General features: G+C 43.8%; 1 protein-coding gene across 1 annotated transcript in view; it reads left to right on the forward strand.

The window, feature by feature from the left end:
- The window catches only part of COL27A1 (collagen type XXVII alpha 1 chain), a 214,215-nt gene that overhangs the window by 19,852 nt on the left and 174,704 nt on the right, over positions 1-19,659 (forward strand). Inside the window, exons 4-5 of the mRNA XM_075060695.1 lie at positions 5,323-5,376; positions 17,971-18,024. Of these exons, the coding sequence (XP_074916796.1) occupies positions 5,323-5,376; positions 17,971-18,024 (108 nt within the window). The remainder of the gene's footprint in view (positions 1-5,322; positions 5,377-17,970; positions 18,025-19,659) is intronic.

The following is a 19,659-nucleotide window of genomic DNA, read 5'->3' on the forward strand; positions in this document are numbered from 1 at the left end:
GATTCAGGTGGGTTCTAGTATACTTAGTTTGTCTATTCCTACATGAAAAATGCCTAGCAGGGGGAGATGTTCTTCTAGATGCTGAAGATGGATCTTTCGGACAAACAAATATATAAACTTCCACCTTTTCCATCCTGTTGTATGATGGGTCATTAGTTCCAATGTTGCCCCTTCGCCCATTCCAGCCACTTCAAAGTTAGTGCTCTCTAGTGATACAGACTACTTTATTGAGTGTGCATCAGCACCACCGTCATTCAGAGCAGCATGTGCTTGAAAGAGGCTTCAAATACATGAAAATTTGTGATGGAAAAGAGGAAAAAGACAAAACACAGATTTACTGTCTGAAAGGGTAAAGCCACTCCTCAGAAAGCAGCACTGATATAATGGGTGGGAAAGCTTTGAAATGTATATATTTGTAGTTCATTTTTGAGGTAGTTTCTATTGCTTCTCTGAGAAACTGAGGAGAAGAGCAGTATTGTTAAATTACATTTTATCTTCCTTTTCATCCCCAAAGTCCCTGTAGGGCTGTACAAACTGTACAGAGAGGATTTTGCTCCCCATTGAGATGCAGCTGCCTCTTGGGAAGACTGTAGCACTCCAGCAACACTGTACAGTAGGTTAGGACAGGAAGTGAAGAAGAATACTATCTCCAGTTGCAAGAGCTGAAGAGATCTAGGGAGATAGAATACAGCCCTTGTTGACAGAATTTCACCAGGACACCGATGCCTCTAGATCAGGGGTAGCCAACCTGAGCCTGAGAAGGAGCCAGAATTTACCAATGTCCATTGCCAAAGAGTCGCAGTAATACATCAGAAGCTCCCCACCACTCCTGACGCCTCCCACCCACCAGCAGCCCTGCCAGTCAGCACCTCCCTGCCCTTCCCCATATCTCCCAATCAGCTGTTTCATGGTGTGCAGGAGACTCTGGAGGGGGAAGAGGAAGGAGCGAGGGCACAGCAGGCTCGGGAGGGGGTGGGAATGGGTGGAGAGGGGGCAGGGCCTGTGGTAGAGCCAAGGGTTGAGCAGTGAGTACTCCCCTCCCCCCGCACATTGGAAAGTTGGCACCTGTAGCTCCATCCAGCCTTGCAGTCAATGCCAATACTAGGAGCTGCATAGTAACTTCTAAAGAGCTGTATGTGGCACCAGAGCCACAGGTTGGCCATCCCTGCTCTAGATCTATGGGCACCTGATGACCCTAAAAGGTCAGGCTTATATATAGATCTCATTTGAATGGCAGCTCCTGCAGCAGCACAGCACCCTCAGCCTGTATCACCATGCTGAGAAATTGGTTCAATAGTGATTCAGAGGGAAGGTCGCCAGCCCCTGAATCCCCAACCCCAATTCCTGCAGCAGTTAGATATTCTTTGAAGGTTTCCCATCCCAGGATGAGCTCAGCCTTGCTCAGCTATGAGATCTGAAGGGCTCCTTGAAGATGGTTGTATGACTGCAGACAAAAGAGGCAGAGTGTGGGCGGGGAGTAATGAGATAGGAGAGGCAGATGGACAAATCAGCTGGGAAAAGTGGCAGGATGAAATGTTGAGGTTTCTGATGTACTCAGGGTCTGGATATCTGCAACTTAAATCAACCTGGTCAAATTCTCTGCAACTTGAAATTCAGGAGGCTAGAAATAAAACTCTCTTCTCAATCCTGGAATCTCAATTTTGCTCCCGAATGTTTCCCCAAAGCAGTACAGAATACATCCTATACTCACCTGGTAAAAACAGTTGTCATTCATGCTATTGTAGGAAATTATGAGAAGGGTTAAATTTTCTTGAGGCAACCTTCAGTTGTTTCTCAAAACTATCTAGGCTTATTAGGTGAGCTCAGCTGCCTGGCAGGAGAAGAGAGCATCTGCTTCTGATGCCTCTCCTTGATCTCCTATTTTTTTGGGGGTGTGGTGGTAGTAGGGATTTGAGCTCTCTACCTTCAGTTTTCAGAAGGAGAAGGAAAAAAGCCAGTGGCCCAGGAATCAAAAATTCTAGGAACCCTTATTTGCTGAGGCAGGCTGTCAGCGTTTCAGTCCCACAATGTTGACATGGAATCGGAGGGATGAGGCAGAGCACTGTTACCTCCATCTGATGAACCGAGGGAAAGGGAAACTTTCTGCTTTTTGAAACCTCTTCCAATATTCAAGATGGACTTGTCTCAGAGATGGCATGATGATTACCATGGAGAGATCTAGCCAGCCCTGCAGGAATAACTTAACCCTACCAGTTTAGGGGTGAGAACAGGTATCCTGCTAGCAACAGTAAATGAAACCCAGCATAGTTTCTGCAGAGTGAATGATGATGTTCTTAGGCTGCTGCTTACTGACTGTTGTGATATTCTCCATATGCCATCCCCTTATACTGTAAGTGGGACTGTGCCCTGCTTTGGATAACAGTGCAACCATCCAGCCTGGTTTTTATGCTTCTCTGTTTATGGATGTGGCTCTTTCTTAGTCTGTGCTCTTTGTTTACTTTGGCTTAGTTTGTGCATTACCTTCCCCAGTTGTGTGATCAAAGGCAGGTTTCCCCCAGCATTCATGTGATCAATGTCACCTACTCCAAGATCCTTAGGGATTCAAAGTGGATTGTATAGAAATAGATAGCTACTGGTATAACTTGGAACAGAGGAAACATGGATCAGTGGAATGATGGGACCTACCTGTTAGGTGGAGGAGGGAAAGAAGTAACACAAGGGCTCATATCCTATGTAGCATATTGGACCTAAATTATGCAGTAGAGATCCCAGAATATAGAGCACTGTTTACCCTACTCTGACCACCATTCCCTGTACAGTACCTTGTGGGGTTTTTATGTTCAGTTTATTTTAAATTCCCCCCAGATTTTGGAGAGAGTGGTAACTGGGTTGCAGTAATTATTAAAGAGAATCAGGGCTTTTGGTGCCAAAGACTGTCTGGGGGAGATGGTTTTGGTTTTCGGTACTCGGGATGCAGTTAGAATCTTTGGAGAAGGGCTGCTTCTCCTTTCTCCCTCCCTCTTTTTGGGCAGAGGTGGAGATGAACATTAAATGATGGGAGGGTGTTTGAATTCTTTGTTTCAAACTGGATGTTGCTACGGAGGTTGGTGGGAGAGGGGACATGATCTCTTCCCCCTCACCCCACCATGTGCCACTATTATTCCAAGCAACAATGGATGAAATGTTTCTGCTGAAATGATCAGGAATGGATACTGACATTTTAAATTGTCAACATTATACTTCAGTCGACATTCTGAGCTGGATGGGAGCAGTTCACAGAAATAATAGTTTCTGGCTATCTGCAGACTCAAATATCACTGTGTCAATTATATTTCATTCAACTTTTGATAATTATCTTCCCAGCTACAAGGGTTGGGGAATTTTTTAACAAAAGCTTGGATTCTGGAGCAGTTATTCAGCAGACTCATTCAAACAAAAAGTCTACAATTATATGTTTGTGCAGCTGCATAATCGCATTATATGTGGTGTTCGGAGTTAACACAATGGCAGGTTAAACTGATGCGTGTGTATAGCTTAACATAAGGACCGGTTGTATCAGTGGGGGCTGCTTATATAAGGAACACCAATACTGTATTAGCAAGTGATGGGCATCTCTCAGATCAAATATTCATCCGATAATTCAGACTAGGAATCAGGCTGGAAATCTCAAGAACAAGGGAGTAGCAAGCAATTGACATTTGAGGGTGCACTAGAACTTCCACTGTGATGAGTCATTATCCCTATCAAGCTGTAGAATTTTACACCTTTAGACCATGCATTCTTTTGATACCTTCATCGCTGTCTGGTTCCACCTGAGGCAGCCACACTGTAGAAAGAGAAATGCTAATGCATTCAGTGCCAGTTCAAATTAGTAGCCTGGAGAGACTGGGGAGAAGAAGGGGATTACCTAGACATATTTTAACCTCTGCAAATTTTTGCATTTGTTTGGACCAAGGTTCAGTTTTATCCTTATTTCTTCTGAACTAATTCACTCACCACTTACCTATTGTATGTGAGGATTGGTAATATTCACCAGGGTTCTTTTGGGGAGAGACTTTGTTGGCATGCATGCAGGCTTTTACTGTTTGAAACTATAGCCTAGGATGGAATTTGGGGTAGAAGTCTCCAAGAATTTTCTGGTGCATTTGAATTTATATTCCTGAGATCTGTGTTAGGGATCTTGAACATTTAACTCTTCCTTTAGTGATGCAGTCTGCACAGACTGAGTCACCTGTGTTGTTTCACAAGTGGCAGAGTCAGTTTTGTGATGTTCTTAACTTGTGGGAACAGAGCACCACGTTAGTCTGCAAAAGGATTGTTTGGGGGAAGGAAGGATGTAGGGAGCAGGAACCGAATGGAGTACAGCGTGCACCTGCTCAGCAGCAGATCTAATCACTTCCCACTCATAGTTCTCTTTGGCTTCTGGAGCAGTTGGAAAGTTCAGGCCGGGTTCCAAAGATTCTTTAGCCTTCTGCTCTTTCTCCCCTTCCCCCCGCCCCCCGAGAAACAAACCCCATCATTTGTAACAAGCTACTTTAATATAAATCCCCAGTGAGACACTTTAGCTAACAATTATTAATGTCAGTGCTGTAAAGAGGGTTGCAAGAGTGATTAGAAGTTGCAGCTCTCTCTGGAAATTTTGATTCTCCAGTCCATTGAGAATAAATTTAAAGAAGGATTTTACAGTTTTACTTCAGCATCTTAAACCTCATTATGTTCCCCTAAACTATTATAGACCAGCATGCAGCAGGGAGCCTATAAGTCTGTTCTATTGTAACCCAGCATCCAAGAATCCCCACTTATTTGACATGACTAAACGTACCTCTTTGATATTGCAATACCATGTCCAGGAACTTCCACTATTGACACCAATTTTATTACTTTTGCCATATAATATAATATCTAGGAGAGTGCAGAGCTGTGGTGTGATTATCTCTTTAATATCACAGTTCCTCTAAGAACCTATACTACGGAGATGACTGTTTCCTTAGCTTTTGTATAATATAACACACAACGTGCCTGCTTCTTTCAACATTGAGATGCAATTTGTTACCTCTGTTACAGTGCAGAATCCAGGAAACTAAAACACAGCTGTGATTAGAGAAATAAAGACTACAGCAGCAAGATGAAAATGCTTTGTCTCTGTTCTATTGAAATACATAGTTCTGTGACTAGTGTGCATAGTTTTTATTCCTTTACAACAATAGCATAAGTTGCATGAAAACTCTGGGCTTTGTGCCATAACTGGTCTTTCTTCCTCACTCCTGCTCCAAACAGTTAGATTCTGGCTCTTCCAGAACTGTTATCATGAGCATGGTCTTCTGTATAACTGTAAATAATATTTCTTTACCTCTTTTCTAGGGCCCCCCAGGTCTACCAGGCTTACCAGGCCCACCTGGCAAGAGAGGCCCACGGGTAAGTGGTTTTTGTGTCTACCCCTGCACCTTATTGCTGGCATCTTGTCTTTCTGTGCTGCTATTCTCCATGCCAACGCATGGTTCTACCATAGTGATTGAGCTAGTGATCACTTTGAGCACAGCTGTTGAGGTCTGGCAAGTTTAGAGCAAAGATTGGCTTCCCTCCTTTCCCCCTCCCCTATCCAAGATTTTCAGCAGGCCAAACTTCTCCTGCCATGGTCTGGGGAAGGAGCAGCCTGACATGAGGTTTGGCATTAGGCTATTGGTGGGACTGTTGCTCTTTGTCCTTATCTTCCCACGTTCTCTTTAGTGTCCAACCTTTTATTGTTAGAAAACACACACAGACATTAGATAAAGGCCAGAGAAGAAGCATGGTCAAATCAATCAGGTCTCCAGACCTACTTCCTCTGACCTCTGAATTTTGCCCTTGGACACAATGCTATCTGAACGGCTCCTATAATAAAATTCATTTTAATTGATTTCCACTCAGCTTAGCTGTGGCGGACCCAGAGAAAGGACCTCTCTGACCTGCTCCTTGTCTGTTTCAGAATCTAGGACAAAATCTCTAACCTAATCTTCTGTGTATTTTCACTTCTACCTCATATCTGCTAAATTCAAATACAAACATGACTAAGAGTCACAAGAGCCATCCTGGGGAAATGCCTCATCCCCTGAAACACCTGGGTTTTTTGAGTCCTGTAGTCAGCTAAGCTACACACAACTTTTAGCATTAACTCAGCTGCAGCAGCAGCTATTGCAGTACGGAGCAATTCCATACCTGTGTTTGCAGGTGGCAATTCTTGTGGTAACACAATCTTGTCCCGAAGCACAGATCTGAGCGTGGATCCTGAACTCACATTCTTGCATGCTGAGTTGGGGGGATTGGGGCCCTTGGCCTCTAGGGTGGGAGCGGGAGGAAGGATCATTTCATATCATGATCAAGTCACCTCTTTCAGTTGACCCTTGAGCTGCCAGAGTTCCCACTGGTGCCAGGGGGAACTTTAGCTGGAAAGATCGGTCAGCCCCCATGAGGCCTTTGAAAGATGGCTTTGAGGGCAGAAAACAGGGGAGTGCCAGAGGGCGCTTGTGTTGCGGTCCAGTGAGATTCATGGTAAATAGGTGTGGTTAAGTGTACCCCATTTCTATACTGGTAAAAGGGAATGGCCTGTTGTTTTCCCCCAGAGAAGCTGAGTGCCCACAGCTCCCCCTGAACCACTTCTCCTCTGTGGCAAAGATAGCGTTAAACACATATGTGTGGAGCCCCAGGGCCCGAGTAGTTTTTTAGCTAGTTATGGGCACAAGTAGTGCCTTACGAGCGTGTGAATGTCATTCAGTGATTCATACAACAAGAAGTATTCTGTGCTGATACATGCGAAGACATGCAGTTCAGAGGAAGGCAGCATATCTAGTGCTTAGAGCAGACTCCTGTATTCTAACTGGGATTCTGCCACTGACTCATATGATCTAAGGGAAGTCTTTTAACCCCATTTGTAACAGAGGAGTCACAGAGGGACGTAATTATGTGTTCACTTAACTAACAGGAGGGGTGAGGATTAGCTAGCTAACGTTTGCTCTTCCACTGCAAATTTTTCATTCCAGGAGCTCTTACGCACTTCTGTAATGGGCCCTGATTCTCATTTCCACTCATTTACTCTGTCAGTGTAAAGAGACTTTAAAGTGTAATTTACGCTCACTTTAAGGCCCCCTTATGCAGCCAGGATGATGTAAAATGACCTTAGTGTAAAGGAGGATCGGGCCTGATATTTTCAATACAGGTTATTTACTTACCTCACTGTTCTGCACTTTTGTAGCATGGGTACTGAGAGATCCAAGCATTTAGCTATTGTTTTGTACTGTTGTCTTCACGGTCCTGGGTAATGTTTTGCTGATGTTTTGTGCAGAGACCTGTGTGTTGCAATCCATGTCATATGCAGGCATAGCTACTATTTTTTTTCCTCTGGCAAACAGAGTGACCCAGCTCCATATTTTACATAATCCTTTACTGACAAACACTTTAGCACAGACCATGCTTAAATACCAACACGGGGTTCTCTTAGAAGTTTGCAGTTGCTGGAAAATTACCAGTTAAGGCTGAAAGTCTCTGCTCTCCCTGGCTCATAATCCTTACCGCAGGTCTCCAGCTGAGCTTAGTGAGCACAATGGGATGTCTACGCTTAGAGCTCGGAGTGCGATTTCCAGCTCAAGGAGACATAATCGTGCTAGCTCTCATGGAGCTAGCATAATAAAAACAGAACGCAGCTGCAGGGGCATGAGCAGCAGGGGAGGCTACCCACTTGGGTGGCTAACCCCTCCCACCGCTCACACTGGCCATGGCCTGCACTCTATTTTTAGCGCGCTAGCTTGATGAGAGCTAGTGAAAGTAAGTTTCCTGGAGCTGGGAATCACAATCCCCGCTTGGACTGTAGACGTTCCCTTATGGTATGTAAGCTTAACCCACGGTCTGGAGACCCCAGCTTTCCTGTGCGCACATATCCAAATTCCCCCAGCTTAACAAAACTGAGCTTTGACATTTCAGTAGCAGTAAAAGGGGAAGAAAAGTGTTTCAGTGTCCTCTGATCCATGGCCCAGGCTGCTTCAGCAGGGAAGCCCCTGACAGTCACATGGAACTTCTCGAGTTAAATCCCAGCCAGGGCGTTCTCATCAGCTCCTCAGGATGGAAATCCCAGCTGGGAAGTAATGAGGTGCAGCTGAGCCTAGTTTAGCTCAGCTCTGTGGAAACCGAGCCGAATTTCAGGGGAGAGAAAGGGGTTGCTGTATAAATGCCTGGCCTGGGAGCACTAGAGACAGAACTGCCCTGCACATATTGTTGTTTTGTCTTCATTAATGGTTCTGGGATTTAAGAATTTGCACTGGAGGAAGGGAATGTGGCCAGACAATAGGATGGGCTTAGGAGGGTTCTTGTTTTTGGTTGCAAAAGAACCCTGAAAAAATAAACAATCAACCCCAGAGAGATTTTTTTTTTTCGCTCTTTACTTAACCTGGACCTCCTGTGAAATTCCTCTGCAACTGCACAGACCTTGTCCCTGGTGCAACAAGACTCATACTGGATCAGCTCATTGGTCCATCAAGTGAGGTATCCTGCCTCTAGCAGAGAGGCTAGCCCCTGACATTTCAGGGGAAGGAAGAACAATGCATGTAACTAGCTTTGCAATGCTGTACGTTTTGAGAGCAGGAAGGATTTCGTCCTCTCCTCTGCAGTTTATGGCCTGGTGAGGCATGGTGCTCTCATCTTAGCTTGGATAACTTCAGTGTTCTTAAGGCTTATACAGTTAGCCACCTCCTCAGAAACCTGCCACAGCCTTTGACTCTGACCATTTGCAGCAGTGAATTCCACAGGGTGACGATGTCCTATTGATACAGGATAGTATTTTCACTTCTTTATATAAGTCTGTGGGCTGACCCCTATGTTCTCTGATTATTGAACAGTGTAAAAATAACTCTTGAGTGGCTTTCTCTTTTCTAGGGTTGGTGGCCCACTGTTGGTTTGTGGAGAGCTGGATGGTCACAGGAAGCTGGCTTCTTATTTCCAGTGCTCCTGAGCAAAACAAGCTATAACAGTCGAAGCATAGTATTGCCAGTGTATAACTGTATCCACACTGGGGCTCTTGCCAGCATAGCTGTCGGTCTCAAATTGCACCCCGACCAATGTAGCTATGCCAGTGAAAGTTTGTAGGGTAGACCTGGACACTGACTTAATTGTGATAGACATAGCTGTAGTTTGTGCTGGCACTACCTACAGGGTTTTGTGCTGGTATTTCAGTTAGGGGCATGCGGGTTTTTTTTATTTCTTATTTTTTTTATATTGAAACACTTATATTGGTGCAATCTCTAGCCTGGATGCAGTTATGTTGGTATAAGGATACGTTATATAGGAATAGCTGTACCAGCATAAAGCACCTTTGTACTGACATAACTGCTTCCATGCTAGGGAAGTTCTGCCACTTTAACTATGCTGCTATAAAGTGGTACCGCATTTGTGTGCAGACAGCTCAGTTGCACTGAAGAATGTGCATGGCTTAGTGAGGTCTGCAGGGAGTTAAAAGGTGCTATAAACCACAGCAATAATGCTTATGTGGAAGTTTCCAAATGTTAACTAAACCTTACAGTCACACTCTGGAGTAGCACAGGAAGCCTGCACATGTGGAAAACAATGGGAAGTTTGCTATTGGATTCACTTCCAAGGAAGCAGAAACAGACTTAGGGTAAAATTTTCAGAAGTGCTTAAGTGACTTAGGAGCTTAAGTCCCATTGAAAGTCAATTTTGCCATTTTACAGGTGGGCAAACTGATTTGCCCAGGGTCTCATAGCCAGCCAGTGGCAGAGCTGGGAATAGGACCCAAAGGTCTTTAATGCCAACTCTCTGCACTAATTTTAAGCTCTCAATAGATAGGAGAAATTCCATTGTGCAAGGAGGTAAAATGTTGCTGTTGCACTCACTGATTCTTACCTCCATCATGCCATGAGCCTCAGAGCTGTGGAAGATTCCAAGCTCCTGCTGTAGCATTTCCTTGCTATGTTTTGTCTTTGGTTGCAGAAAAAAAAAATCCTCTTCTTTTTCAAAAAACGGGGGCTTTTCTCCCAAGATGATAAAATTTCAGTCTGCTGTAAAGATTCTCCCAATCTCCTCGTTCCACTAGGAAGGTTTTCCAGCTTCTAAGTAGAAGTGTTTAAAAAAACAGTTTGTTTGGCCTCATTTCAAATATTTAGCTCGTTTTTCAGCAAGCCAAAGGTCAGAGTGGAATCTGGAGGTCAGGAGGAGAAAAGCTGCTTTACATTGTGAAGCCCCCAAGTCTAATGAGTTTTTTTCAATGAGTAGCTGTCCCTTTTGGATGAAGCTCTTTAGCATTTTGCGTGAGTTTTTTAGTGTGGGGGGGAGGGGAATTGCACACAGTTAAACTTTTGTTAATTTGTGCAGACTGTGAACCAAGATAAATAAGAGTTTCTGTGAGAGGGTTCCCAGCTCTGCTCATGTAGCAGAGATGACCTGGCTGGCACTGTGGAGTTCACAAGTAGATGGCTTTCACATGAGTGGCATTCCATCCAGATTACAAGCCCAGCCACGTTTGGGAACCCCCCTACCCCACCCCACCTCATTTTCAGAACACATTGAGGGATTGTGTTCAATGCCTGGTTTCCATGCTGCTGAGCCTTTGGTGACTGCTGATGATTAAACCAGTGTCCCATGATAAAACTTTCCATGGAATTTCTGGTGCCGAGGCTGGAAGACTTCAGATATAAGTCGACTTGTTGCTGGGTTTTATTGTTTAAACAGTGCCGAGAGTGAGCCAAGAGAGTGTGTGTGAATAATATGGGACTGGTAGAATTTCAGCTCCTAACTTGCTGGACTCAGTGTTGTCCCATCCAATGCAAAGAAAAGAGATAAGTAAGATGATGATGATGATTACATATAGTCATAATACTTATGAGTATATACCAACCCTTTTACTTGAAGGGCAAAGAAGTAGAGTTTAGTCTAAAAGAGCATGAATAGAGGGTAGCAGCTAGCTCCAGCACTGCTCATCTATGGAAAGGTGGCTACATCTGGGAGATACTGATTAGGGTTGATGGTCCAGAAGGGGAGGGTAATGAAAGCTGGATTAGGCTGAGTAAGACAGGAGTAGTTAGCTGAAAGGCAGATTGGACTGACACTGTCTTTGTGCGGTGTGTGTTGGTAGAGGGATGGATGTCTCTGAGACTTGGTTTGATGAGAAGAAGCTGCCTTTCAACATGTCATATAACAGGCGGTTAACTGGGATGGGAGCATCAAATGTTGCCGCTGTAGTTGCTTAGTGCCAATAGTCTGATGTAGTCCCTTTGCTGAGGAGCTGTCCTAAATATACCTTTGGTGAAATTCCTTCTGTGCGTGGTGAGTTCAGATGAGAATAGTTAAAACTGATCTTACCGGAGTGGCCAAGGGTCGATGAAGATGAGATTGTGCAACTGAGAAGGGGCTTTGATTTGCTTTGGCATTTTATACGTTCTTTGTGCCTTCAATGTGAGAAAAAGGGACAAGACTGAGAGCACTATAGACTGGGGAGGCTGCTGGTTTTCCTATGATCCATTATTATTTATTTGTATCATGGTAGCACCTAGGAGCCCCTGTCATAAACCAGCACCTCACTGTGCTAGGTGCTGTACAAACACAGAACAAAACGACAGCCTTTGCTCCGAAGAGATTACAATCTAAGTATCTGTGTTCCTGAGTTCTGGTTGAAGGACAAGTTTTAGGGGTTAAAGGGTACTTCATTCCCCATATCCATTTAATCATAGGGCACTTTGTTGAGATTGCCTATAAGCATGCGGCTTGTGGTGGTGGAGAGATGGGCACCTGCACAGCAAAGACTCCGACTGAGACAAGCAGATTGCATAGGCAGCCCCACAGCTATTAGATGACAATGATTTGTTCATTACTAGCCTTACATTCACCTCCATGACCTAAAGGTGAAAGATGTCTTTGTTTATTACCAAACACCCTGTGATTTGGAATGTTTGCTAGGCAGGAGTTGTTTATACTTGGGCTGGCTGATTTTACAGCGTTGGAGTTTCACCACCTTTTGTGATCACCTGTTATAGCTGAAAGAGAAGCGTCGTGAGCTGAATTGTAGCTGTTGGGATCAGTGTAAATGAAGGGGTAGTTGCATCTGCCATTGGCTACAGGAGATAATAGAATGGCTCCATGAACATCTGAGACACACAATATTATATTTAGGATTGATTGGGTTGCAGAGAGGTTTTTAGCGCCATTAGTGGTTTGACTGGGGTACATGTCACTGGGACGTGCTATGCATAAGGGCACTTGTTTCTGAGATGGATGAATTGAAACTGGGCGTAGTGGTTTCTTTTTTCATTTTTGCTGCATGCTGGGGTGGGTTGTTTATTAAATTTAGTTGCCTATGGGCAGATTTGATGAAAGGCGAGAGGTGGTTGATGGTGAGACAGTATGAAAGAGGAGTGAGAAGTTTGCCTGTGGGATTGGAGAGGAATAATAAGCTAGGTGAGGAATAAATGTACCCGGGGGCTGGCAGAACACAGACCATATGCATATAGCATCTTCGCACAGATCTGGGCATATGTATGTGGGCTTGAAGGGTGGAATTTAAGGTTCCACCAATTACTTCCATTGCCATTATAGACTGGTGCATAGCTTAAATCTTAGGACCTGCCTGTTCAGATGTTCACTGCTCAAAGTTCCTCAGGCAGATGCTGTCCTGTACGTTCTGTTACTCTGCCCAAGGATAGCTGTACCACCCTGAATCTTCCTCCTCTGCCAAGAATGTGGGTGTAAACATAGATTAAAGGGCTAGCCATGTTGGAACATATCAAAATGAGTTATTTTTTACCATTTTAGGACTATTGCCAGACTATGCCCTTGTCTCTCCATACCTGAGCTAGACATTTTAAATGGGACTTTCATAACCTTTGGGCTTGATCACTGCCGTGCCCTGGTTACTGGATTGGACTTCCCACTACACCAGCAGCACATTGCCTTCCACTTAGTCAGACTGGGATGCTTTGGAGATTTCGAGTGAGATGGATGTCTCCTGTTTTGATCTTGCTAACCCCATGTTCTATTCATCTCCCTATGTCTCTGATCCTACTCCCACTGAAGCTAAAAGCTAAAACTCTTATTGAATTCAATAGTATAGGAACAACCCCTTAAACCAGGGATCTGGGTGTTTATCTTCTTGCATAGCTTATCCCTGGGTATTGAGAATTCTGATCTTGCAGGCCTTTGCTTGGACTGAAGACTGGTCCCCTTTTCAGGCTGGCTTTTGGTTAATATTTCCTACAGTTGTGCTGGAAAAGTCGTCCTGTGAACTGTGTTAGGAACATTATTTGTTAGCTATGAGTTTCTGATTGGAAGGTTAGCCATAGATAGGGCTATAGATTGTTATAGCATTTTTTTAAATAAAAAATCTCAGAGCAGTCATGGTGAATTCCATAAAAGTCACGGATTTAGTGACTGCTCCATGATTTTTGTTAAAAAAAAAAAAATGCCCTGAAAGATATGGGGGCACTCACCATCTGTAGCAGCACCTTCCGCCCTGGCATCACACCTCTAATCTTGGTCTGAGTGGGGAGGGAAGCTGGGCCCAGATTAGGCTGATCAGATGTCCCTATTTTATAGGGACAGTCCTGATTTTTGGGCCTTTTTCTTATATAGGCTTCTATTACCCCTCATCCGTGTCCTGATTTTTCACCCTTGCTGTCTCGTCACCCTAGCCCAAACCCATGAGACAGCAGCCACTGCTTCCGGGTGAGTCACAGACACCAAAAATGTCACAGATGAGCAGGAAAATCATGCTATTTGTAACTCTTTTCCCACCGTGACAAACCTGCTGCTGTAGCTATAGATTCCACATTTCCAGTTGGAAGCTGTGTCAGTGTCAATCAGCATTGGCTGGTCCCAGCTGGAGGTTGTGCTGCTGCCTACAGCTTTCTTGTTGAGAATTCTATCTTGTATTATGATGGATAACAAGTCGCATGAATATGCCCCAAAAGGAGACCAAGCTGTAAAACGGGATTTGAGCTGGGATGTTTGACTCTGAACTTGCGTAACAGCTGAACTACCCTCGCTTTATAAATCTGGCTTGGTGCTTTAGAGCTTGCTCTGGACTGCTTGCATTAACTGCTGATGTCTGAGACGTTTTAGGATCTTGACTTTATAGAGATGTTGCTGCTCTAAGCTTTGTCATTAAAACTAATCCCTCTATAATTAGGACAATTTTTTCTTTGCACAGTTATGTGGCTCTAAATATTTTCTTGATCCCAAAGACTCTAGGGAAATGCTTTCATCAGAGACAGCAAGGAAAATGGTCCAATGATTATGGCACTAGCAGGGGACTTGGGAAAAAATGTGTTCAGTCCCTGCTCTGCCAGACTTCTCATTCTATGAAACATGATGATGTACATAAGCACACCCATACTGGGTCAGACCAATGGTCCATCTAGCCCAGTATCCTGTCTTCCGTCAGTTCCCCCTGCCAGATGCTTCAGAGGAAACTAACAGAACAGGGCAGTTATTAAGTGATCCATCCCCTGTCATCCAGTCCCAGCTTCTGGCTGTCAGAGACTTAGGGACACCCAGAGCCTGAGGTTGCAACCCTGACCATCTTGGCTAATAGCCATTAATGGCCCTATCCTCTGTGAACTTACCTAATTCTTTTTTTAAACTCAGTTATACTTTTGGCTTTCATAACATCCCCTGGTAATGAGTTCTGCAGATCGACTGTGCATTATGTGAAGAAGTATTTCCTTATGCTTGCTTTAAACCTAATAATTTCATCAGATGACCTCTGGTTCTTGTGTTGTACGAAGAGATAACTAACACTTCTCTATTAACTCTCTCCACACCATTCATGATTTTACAGATTTCTGTCATATCCCCCCTTAGTTGTCTATTTTTCCAAGCTGAACAGTTCCAGTCTTTTTAATCTTTCTCCATATAGAAACTGTTCCATACTCCTGAGCAACAAAAATGCTTTTCTCTGTACCTTTTCTAATTCTAATATAGCTTTTTTGAGATGGGGGGCCAGAACTGCATGCGGTATTCCAGGAGGCAGCATACCATGGATTTATATAGCAGCATTATGATATTTTATGGCTTACTATCTAACCCTTTCTTAATGGTTCTTAACGTTCTGTTAACTTTTTTAACTGCCGCAGCATACTGAGGGGATGTTTTCAGAGAACTATCCACAGTGACTCCAAGTTCTCTACCTTGAGTGGTACAGCTAGTTTAAACACCATCAGTTTTATGTATAGTTGGGATTATGTTTTTCAATGTGCATTACTTTGCATTTATCACCATTGAATTTTGCCATTTTGTTGCCCAGTCACTCAGTTTTGTGAGATCTCTTGGCAGTCTCCTTTGTACTTAACTATCTTGAATCATTTGTATCGTCTGCAAACTTTGCCACCTCACTGTTTACGCCTTTTTCCAGATCATTTATGAAATTATTGATCAGCACTGGTCCCAGTACAGATCCTTTGGGGACCCTGCTTCTTACCTCTGTCCATTCTGAAAACTGACCATTTATTCCTATCCATTGCTTCCTGTCTTTTAACCAGTTACTGATCCATGAGGGGACCTTTTCCCTTTATCCCATCACTCCTCACTTTGCTGAAGAGCCTTCGGTGAGGGACCTTGTCAAAGACTTGCTGGAAGTCCAAGTACACTATATCCACTGGATTACTCCTTTCCAAGTCTTTGTTGACCCCCTCAAAAAGTTCTAATAGATTGGTGAGGCATGACTTCCCTTTACAAAAGCTGTTTTGACTCTCTTCCCCAACAAATCTGTTGGCTCAACAAATGCTCATGCTACAAGATGTAATAAAAAAACCCACTATTTTTATTACACTAAATAAACATTAAGGCTGTGTCTTTCAAAGGCGATTAAAGGCACTGAATTCCTTTGTTAGTTGGACACTAATTCCATTTGTCTCCTTTGGAAATCACAGCCTGGGAGATTTGGACCCAAACGTGCAGAAGTGATGACAGCAAATATTATAGTCTCTCTCAGAGCTGAGAAAGCAGCCAAATAACTTTCTCGTTATCCACCAATCTATGCTCCTCCTTGTAAATCAAGAGTAAATGAAAGTACTCCTACTGGTGGCATAAAGGTTGTGCATGTTGGCAGAATATGAATCTTCAGAATTAACTTTTCAAATTCCTACACCTCCCAGGAACGTGTTCTGGGATTTAGCAGCATTATTACCTCTGCCTGAAAAGTTAGCAGATTTCATCTGCTCTGTACAAAGCCTGGGATAATTTGTTCTTAGCTTCGTATTCCAGATAGTGCCTTAAATAGTCTTTGGAAAACATGTTGAGTTCTTTTAATAAATGATTTAAAAGGAGATATTGCTGTATATCATCTATTGTAGGTATTTTGCAGTGCCAATTGCCCTTAGTATCTAGGCAGAGAAAATTGCTGTAGTTTTTGAGTGAGGGACACAGACTATATTTTTAATCATTTATGTATCTATTTTTGAAACGAAAGAATCATTAAAATGCCACTGGGGAAAACTGAAGCTCATTTTAAACAAAGACTTTACTATATACCAATCATAGTATGGATTTGCATTCCAGTCTCATCAGAGCCTCTAAAAAGGCAAAATTTCAAGCACTTTCCTGAAGGTTAAACATGTAGTTAAACCATTAAAATTTCATTTTAGCAAGTACCTCGGTTTCCCCTTATTTCAGCTCTCAGAAATGTGCCTGCTGCTTATTCTAAAATGCCAAGTAAATGGCTCTAAATGTATATAGTCTTCTTGATACCCCAAATCTCTGCTCCTTCTGGGGCTTTTGCTACTATTTTGATTCCTGATGAGGATGCAACTGTGCCCACAAAGCACACTTTATACTGATGTAGTAAAGCCACCTCCCATGAATGAAACAAGCTAATCTGGTAAAAGCACAGCTTTGCTGGAACAGCTGTGTCTATGCTAGGGATTTCTGCCAGCACAGCTTTGTTGGTCAGAATCACACCCCTGACTGACATGGATTATGTCTCTATTACAGACATCTGCCAGCATAGCTAAGTTTTATGCATTATGCACCCTGGTACCGTACTGAGGCTAAGCACGAAGCCTCTAAGGCTGCCAGGAGTTTAAAGGTCCTACTGTCTGCTAGCATAATTATGCTGAATAGTGTCCCTAGGGAAGAAGTCAGGTCACATAGGAAATATGGTTGCAGAGAAGCTATTAGAGTTGAGGCCTGGTATTAACTGAAGTCAGTGGAGCTGTTTGGAAGCCCAGCACACCTGAGAGAGATCATTGCTTCACTGCCATTGCTAATGCAGTTGCAAGTGGTTAGTGGGTGCCTCTCTAAAGTGATTGCTGACATATCTGCACTCTGGTGGGAGATTCCTGCAGTTGTGCATTGATGGGAAGGTTGGTTTTTAAACCATCTCGCATCTCCTGTGTCTCTGCATTGCAAACTGCTCATGTTCTCAGTCTGGTTACAGTAGTATTTGCTATACAAGAACAATCTGCTAACACAGAGTCAACCCTGTCCAGCCACAGTGCCATTATCTCCTTGTTATTGCTGGCTAATTAAGAGGCCCACCTAATTAATGTTCTGCTTAAGCCACCTCCATCCTGGAAGGAGCAAACTGCAGCTATAAGGAAGAGTGACTGACTGAAATGCTCACACCAGCTCTGTCCTTCCTGCTGCCAGGAATGGCTTTTGTTAATTACAGATGTTTTGGGGATGGTGGCCTGGTCTACACTGAAAAGTATAGTTATGTTGGTTAGGAGTGTGCCAAACTCTGACCAACATTGCTTGCTGGCAAAAGCCCCCATGTAGATGTAGTGTTATTGTGCCCCCCAAAGGTCCTTTTTTCAATGTAGCTTATTTTGTCTGGGGACCTGGATCACCTCTAGGAGGGTTTGCAGGTACAGCAAGACCTTTCTAATATAAAGTAGGCCAGTGTCATTCCTGGGGATCGGACTGAGCCTGGATCTGAGCTTCCTCAAAGTTCAGGGGCACTTGGAGCTGGGGTTTTGGCTCCATCCATATTGAATAACATTGATTTGTATAGATTTATTATGCCTCTCTGTTTTGTTTTAGGGTCCTCCTGGTCCCCATGGAAACCCTGGCCGCCCGGGTCTACCTGGCCCTAAAGTAAGTATTTGTCAATGTGAGAAGCTTTTGCCTTCTAGCTCCAGAGGAGACCCCAGTAAGGAGAGAGAGCATATAAGGCTACTCAACCCCCCTAGGGGAATAATTGTAAGGGCTCTTTCACCACCTCCCATACACACCACAGTGCAAGGTCCTTTCCCTATATCCGGTGAAACTCCCTGCAGCATTGCAAGGCATGCTCTCCCCACCCTCAAAATTCACATGAAGCTCCCAACAGCACCACACATTTCTTCACCCTCCTCAAGATCAGACTTCCATCTGGTAAGGACCCCACTGTTGCTCAGCTTCTTTGGGCTTCTCCTCTGGACTCTTCAGCACTCTTAGTCAGCTGTGTGACTGTGCAACCCCAGTCCAGACCACCCAAACAGCAGAATTGGTGAAGTCTTTATTTGTCTGTCTTCTCCCTCCCCTGAAATCCCTTCCATCTCTCCTCTTCCCCTCCAAAATTTCACCCAGACTCTTCTTCCTTTGCCTGATGCCCCCTTTAATACCATGCAAAGATCCACTTCAGAGTCCTGGCCAAGATTCTGGGAACAGCCAACAAAGAGGTTGTCCCCAGACAATCCATCCCAGGTTTGACCCTGAGCACAATACATGCTAGGACAGAACTCAGGGTATGTGGGGTGCGGGTGAGTCACTATCCTGTCAATGACTCTGCAGTTATATCCAACACAGGTGAAAGTGTCAAATCTTAGTGCTTTGATTAAAGGAGGTCCTACTAACCTGGGACATATCATCCTACCTGGCCCCTAAAGTCCCACAGTACATCACCTCTTCTGTGTATTTCAAGTTTCCCTAGTTGCTTCCTTTTGGAAGTCCTGTGCCTCCCTCTCTACCCCAGCTCTGCCAAGTTCTATGCTCCTTCCTCTACTGATTGCCCCCAAAAACCTTTTACTTCTGCCCTTCCCCTTTTTCTTTCCCTGCCTCCCATACAAAAGTTCCATTGCTGACACTGCAGTTCAGTAATACCCAAGTGCTGTGCTGTCAGAGGTGCTATCAAAGAGTTGCCCAGTCAGAAGCAAGGCCTTGTCTGGCTGGCTAGAATACATTGTTAAAGATGTAGATGAAAAGAACAGGGTCTAATTCCAGTGTGGTTGGCCAACATTCCCTCTTTCAGGAACTTCCATTCTAATATCCAGCTCGATCCATTATATAAACACATTCTCTAGAAAATGTAAAGGTCCTAAATTTGGATTCTATTTGAGGCCTGACCTAGTCAGAACTAGCTTTAGAGTTACTGTTGGCCCAAGTGAGACCAGAAGTTAGTGTCCTATATAGGACTGGAGAAAGGAATGCTGGAGGAAGGAATCAGTTAAAATCTCGTTAAGTGCTAACAAAATGAAAACATTTAGGATTTCACATCAAATTGAAGAGAAGGTGCAAATAAGAGTAGATTCTTTTCATTAGCACATCTGTAGGAAGAGATGTTACAATTGCTATTGATGTTCTGGGGGAAAGAGTCTAGCAACCTGGCATTTTTGCCTCTGCATCATTAAAAAGCAGGCACCAGAGATGTGCTGGTGCACAGCAGCTGTTTTGTATTTAAAAGTGTAGTTATATGATCTGAAAAGTGAGGTTATAAAATGTCTACATCTTGGTGTTCTGTATTTATTTCTT

Source organism: Chelonoidis abingdonii, chromosome 24 (genome assembly GCF_003597395.2).
Source record: "Chelonoidis abingdonii isolate Lonesome George chromosome 24, CheloAbing_2.0, whole genome shotgun sequence".
Taxonomy (NCBI): Eukaryota; Metazoa; Chordata; order Testudines; family Testudinidae; genus Chelonoidis; species Chelonoidis abingdonii.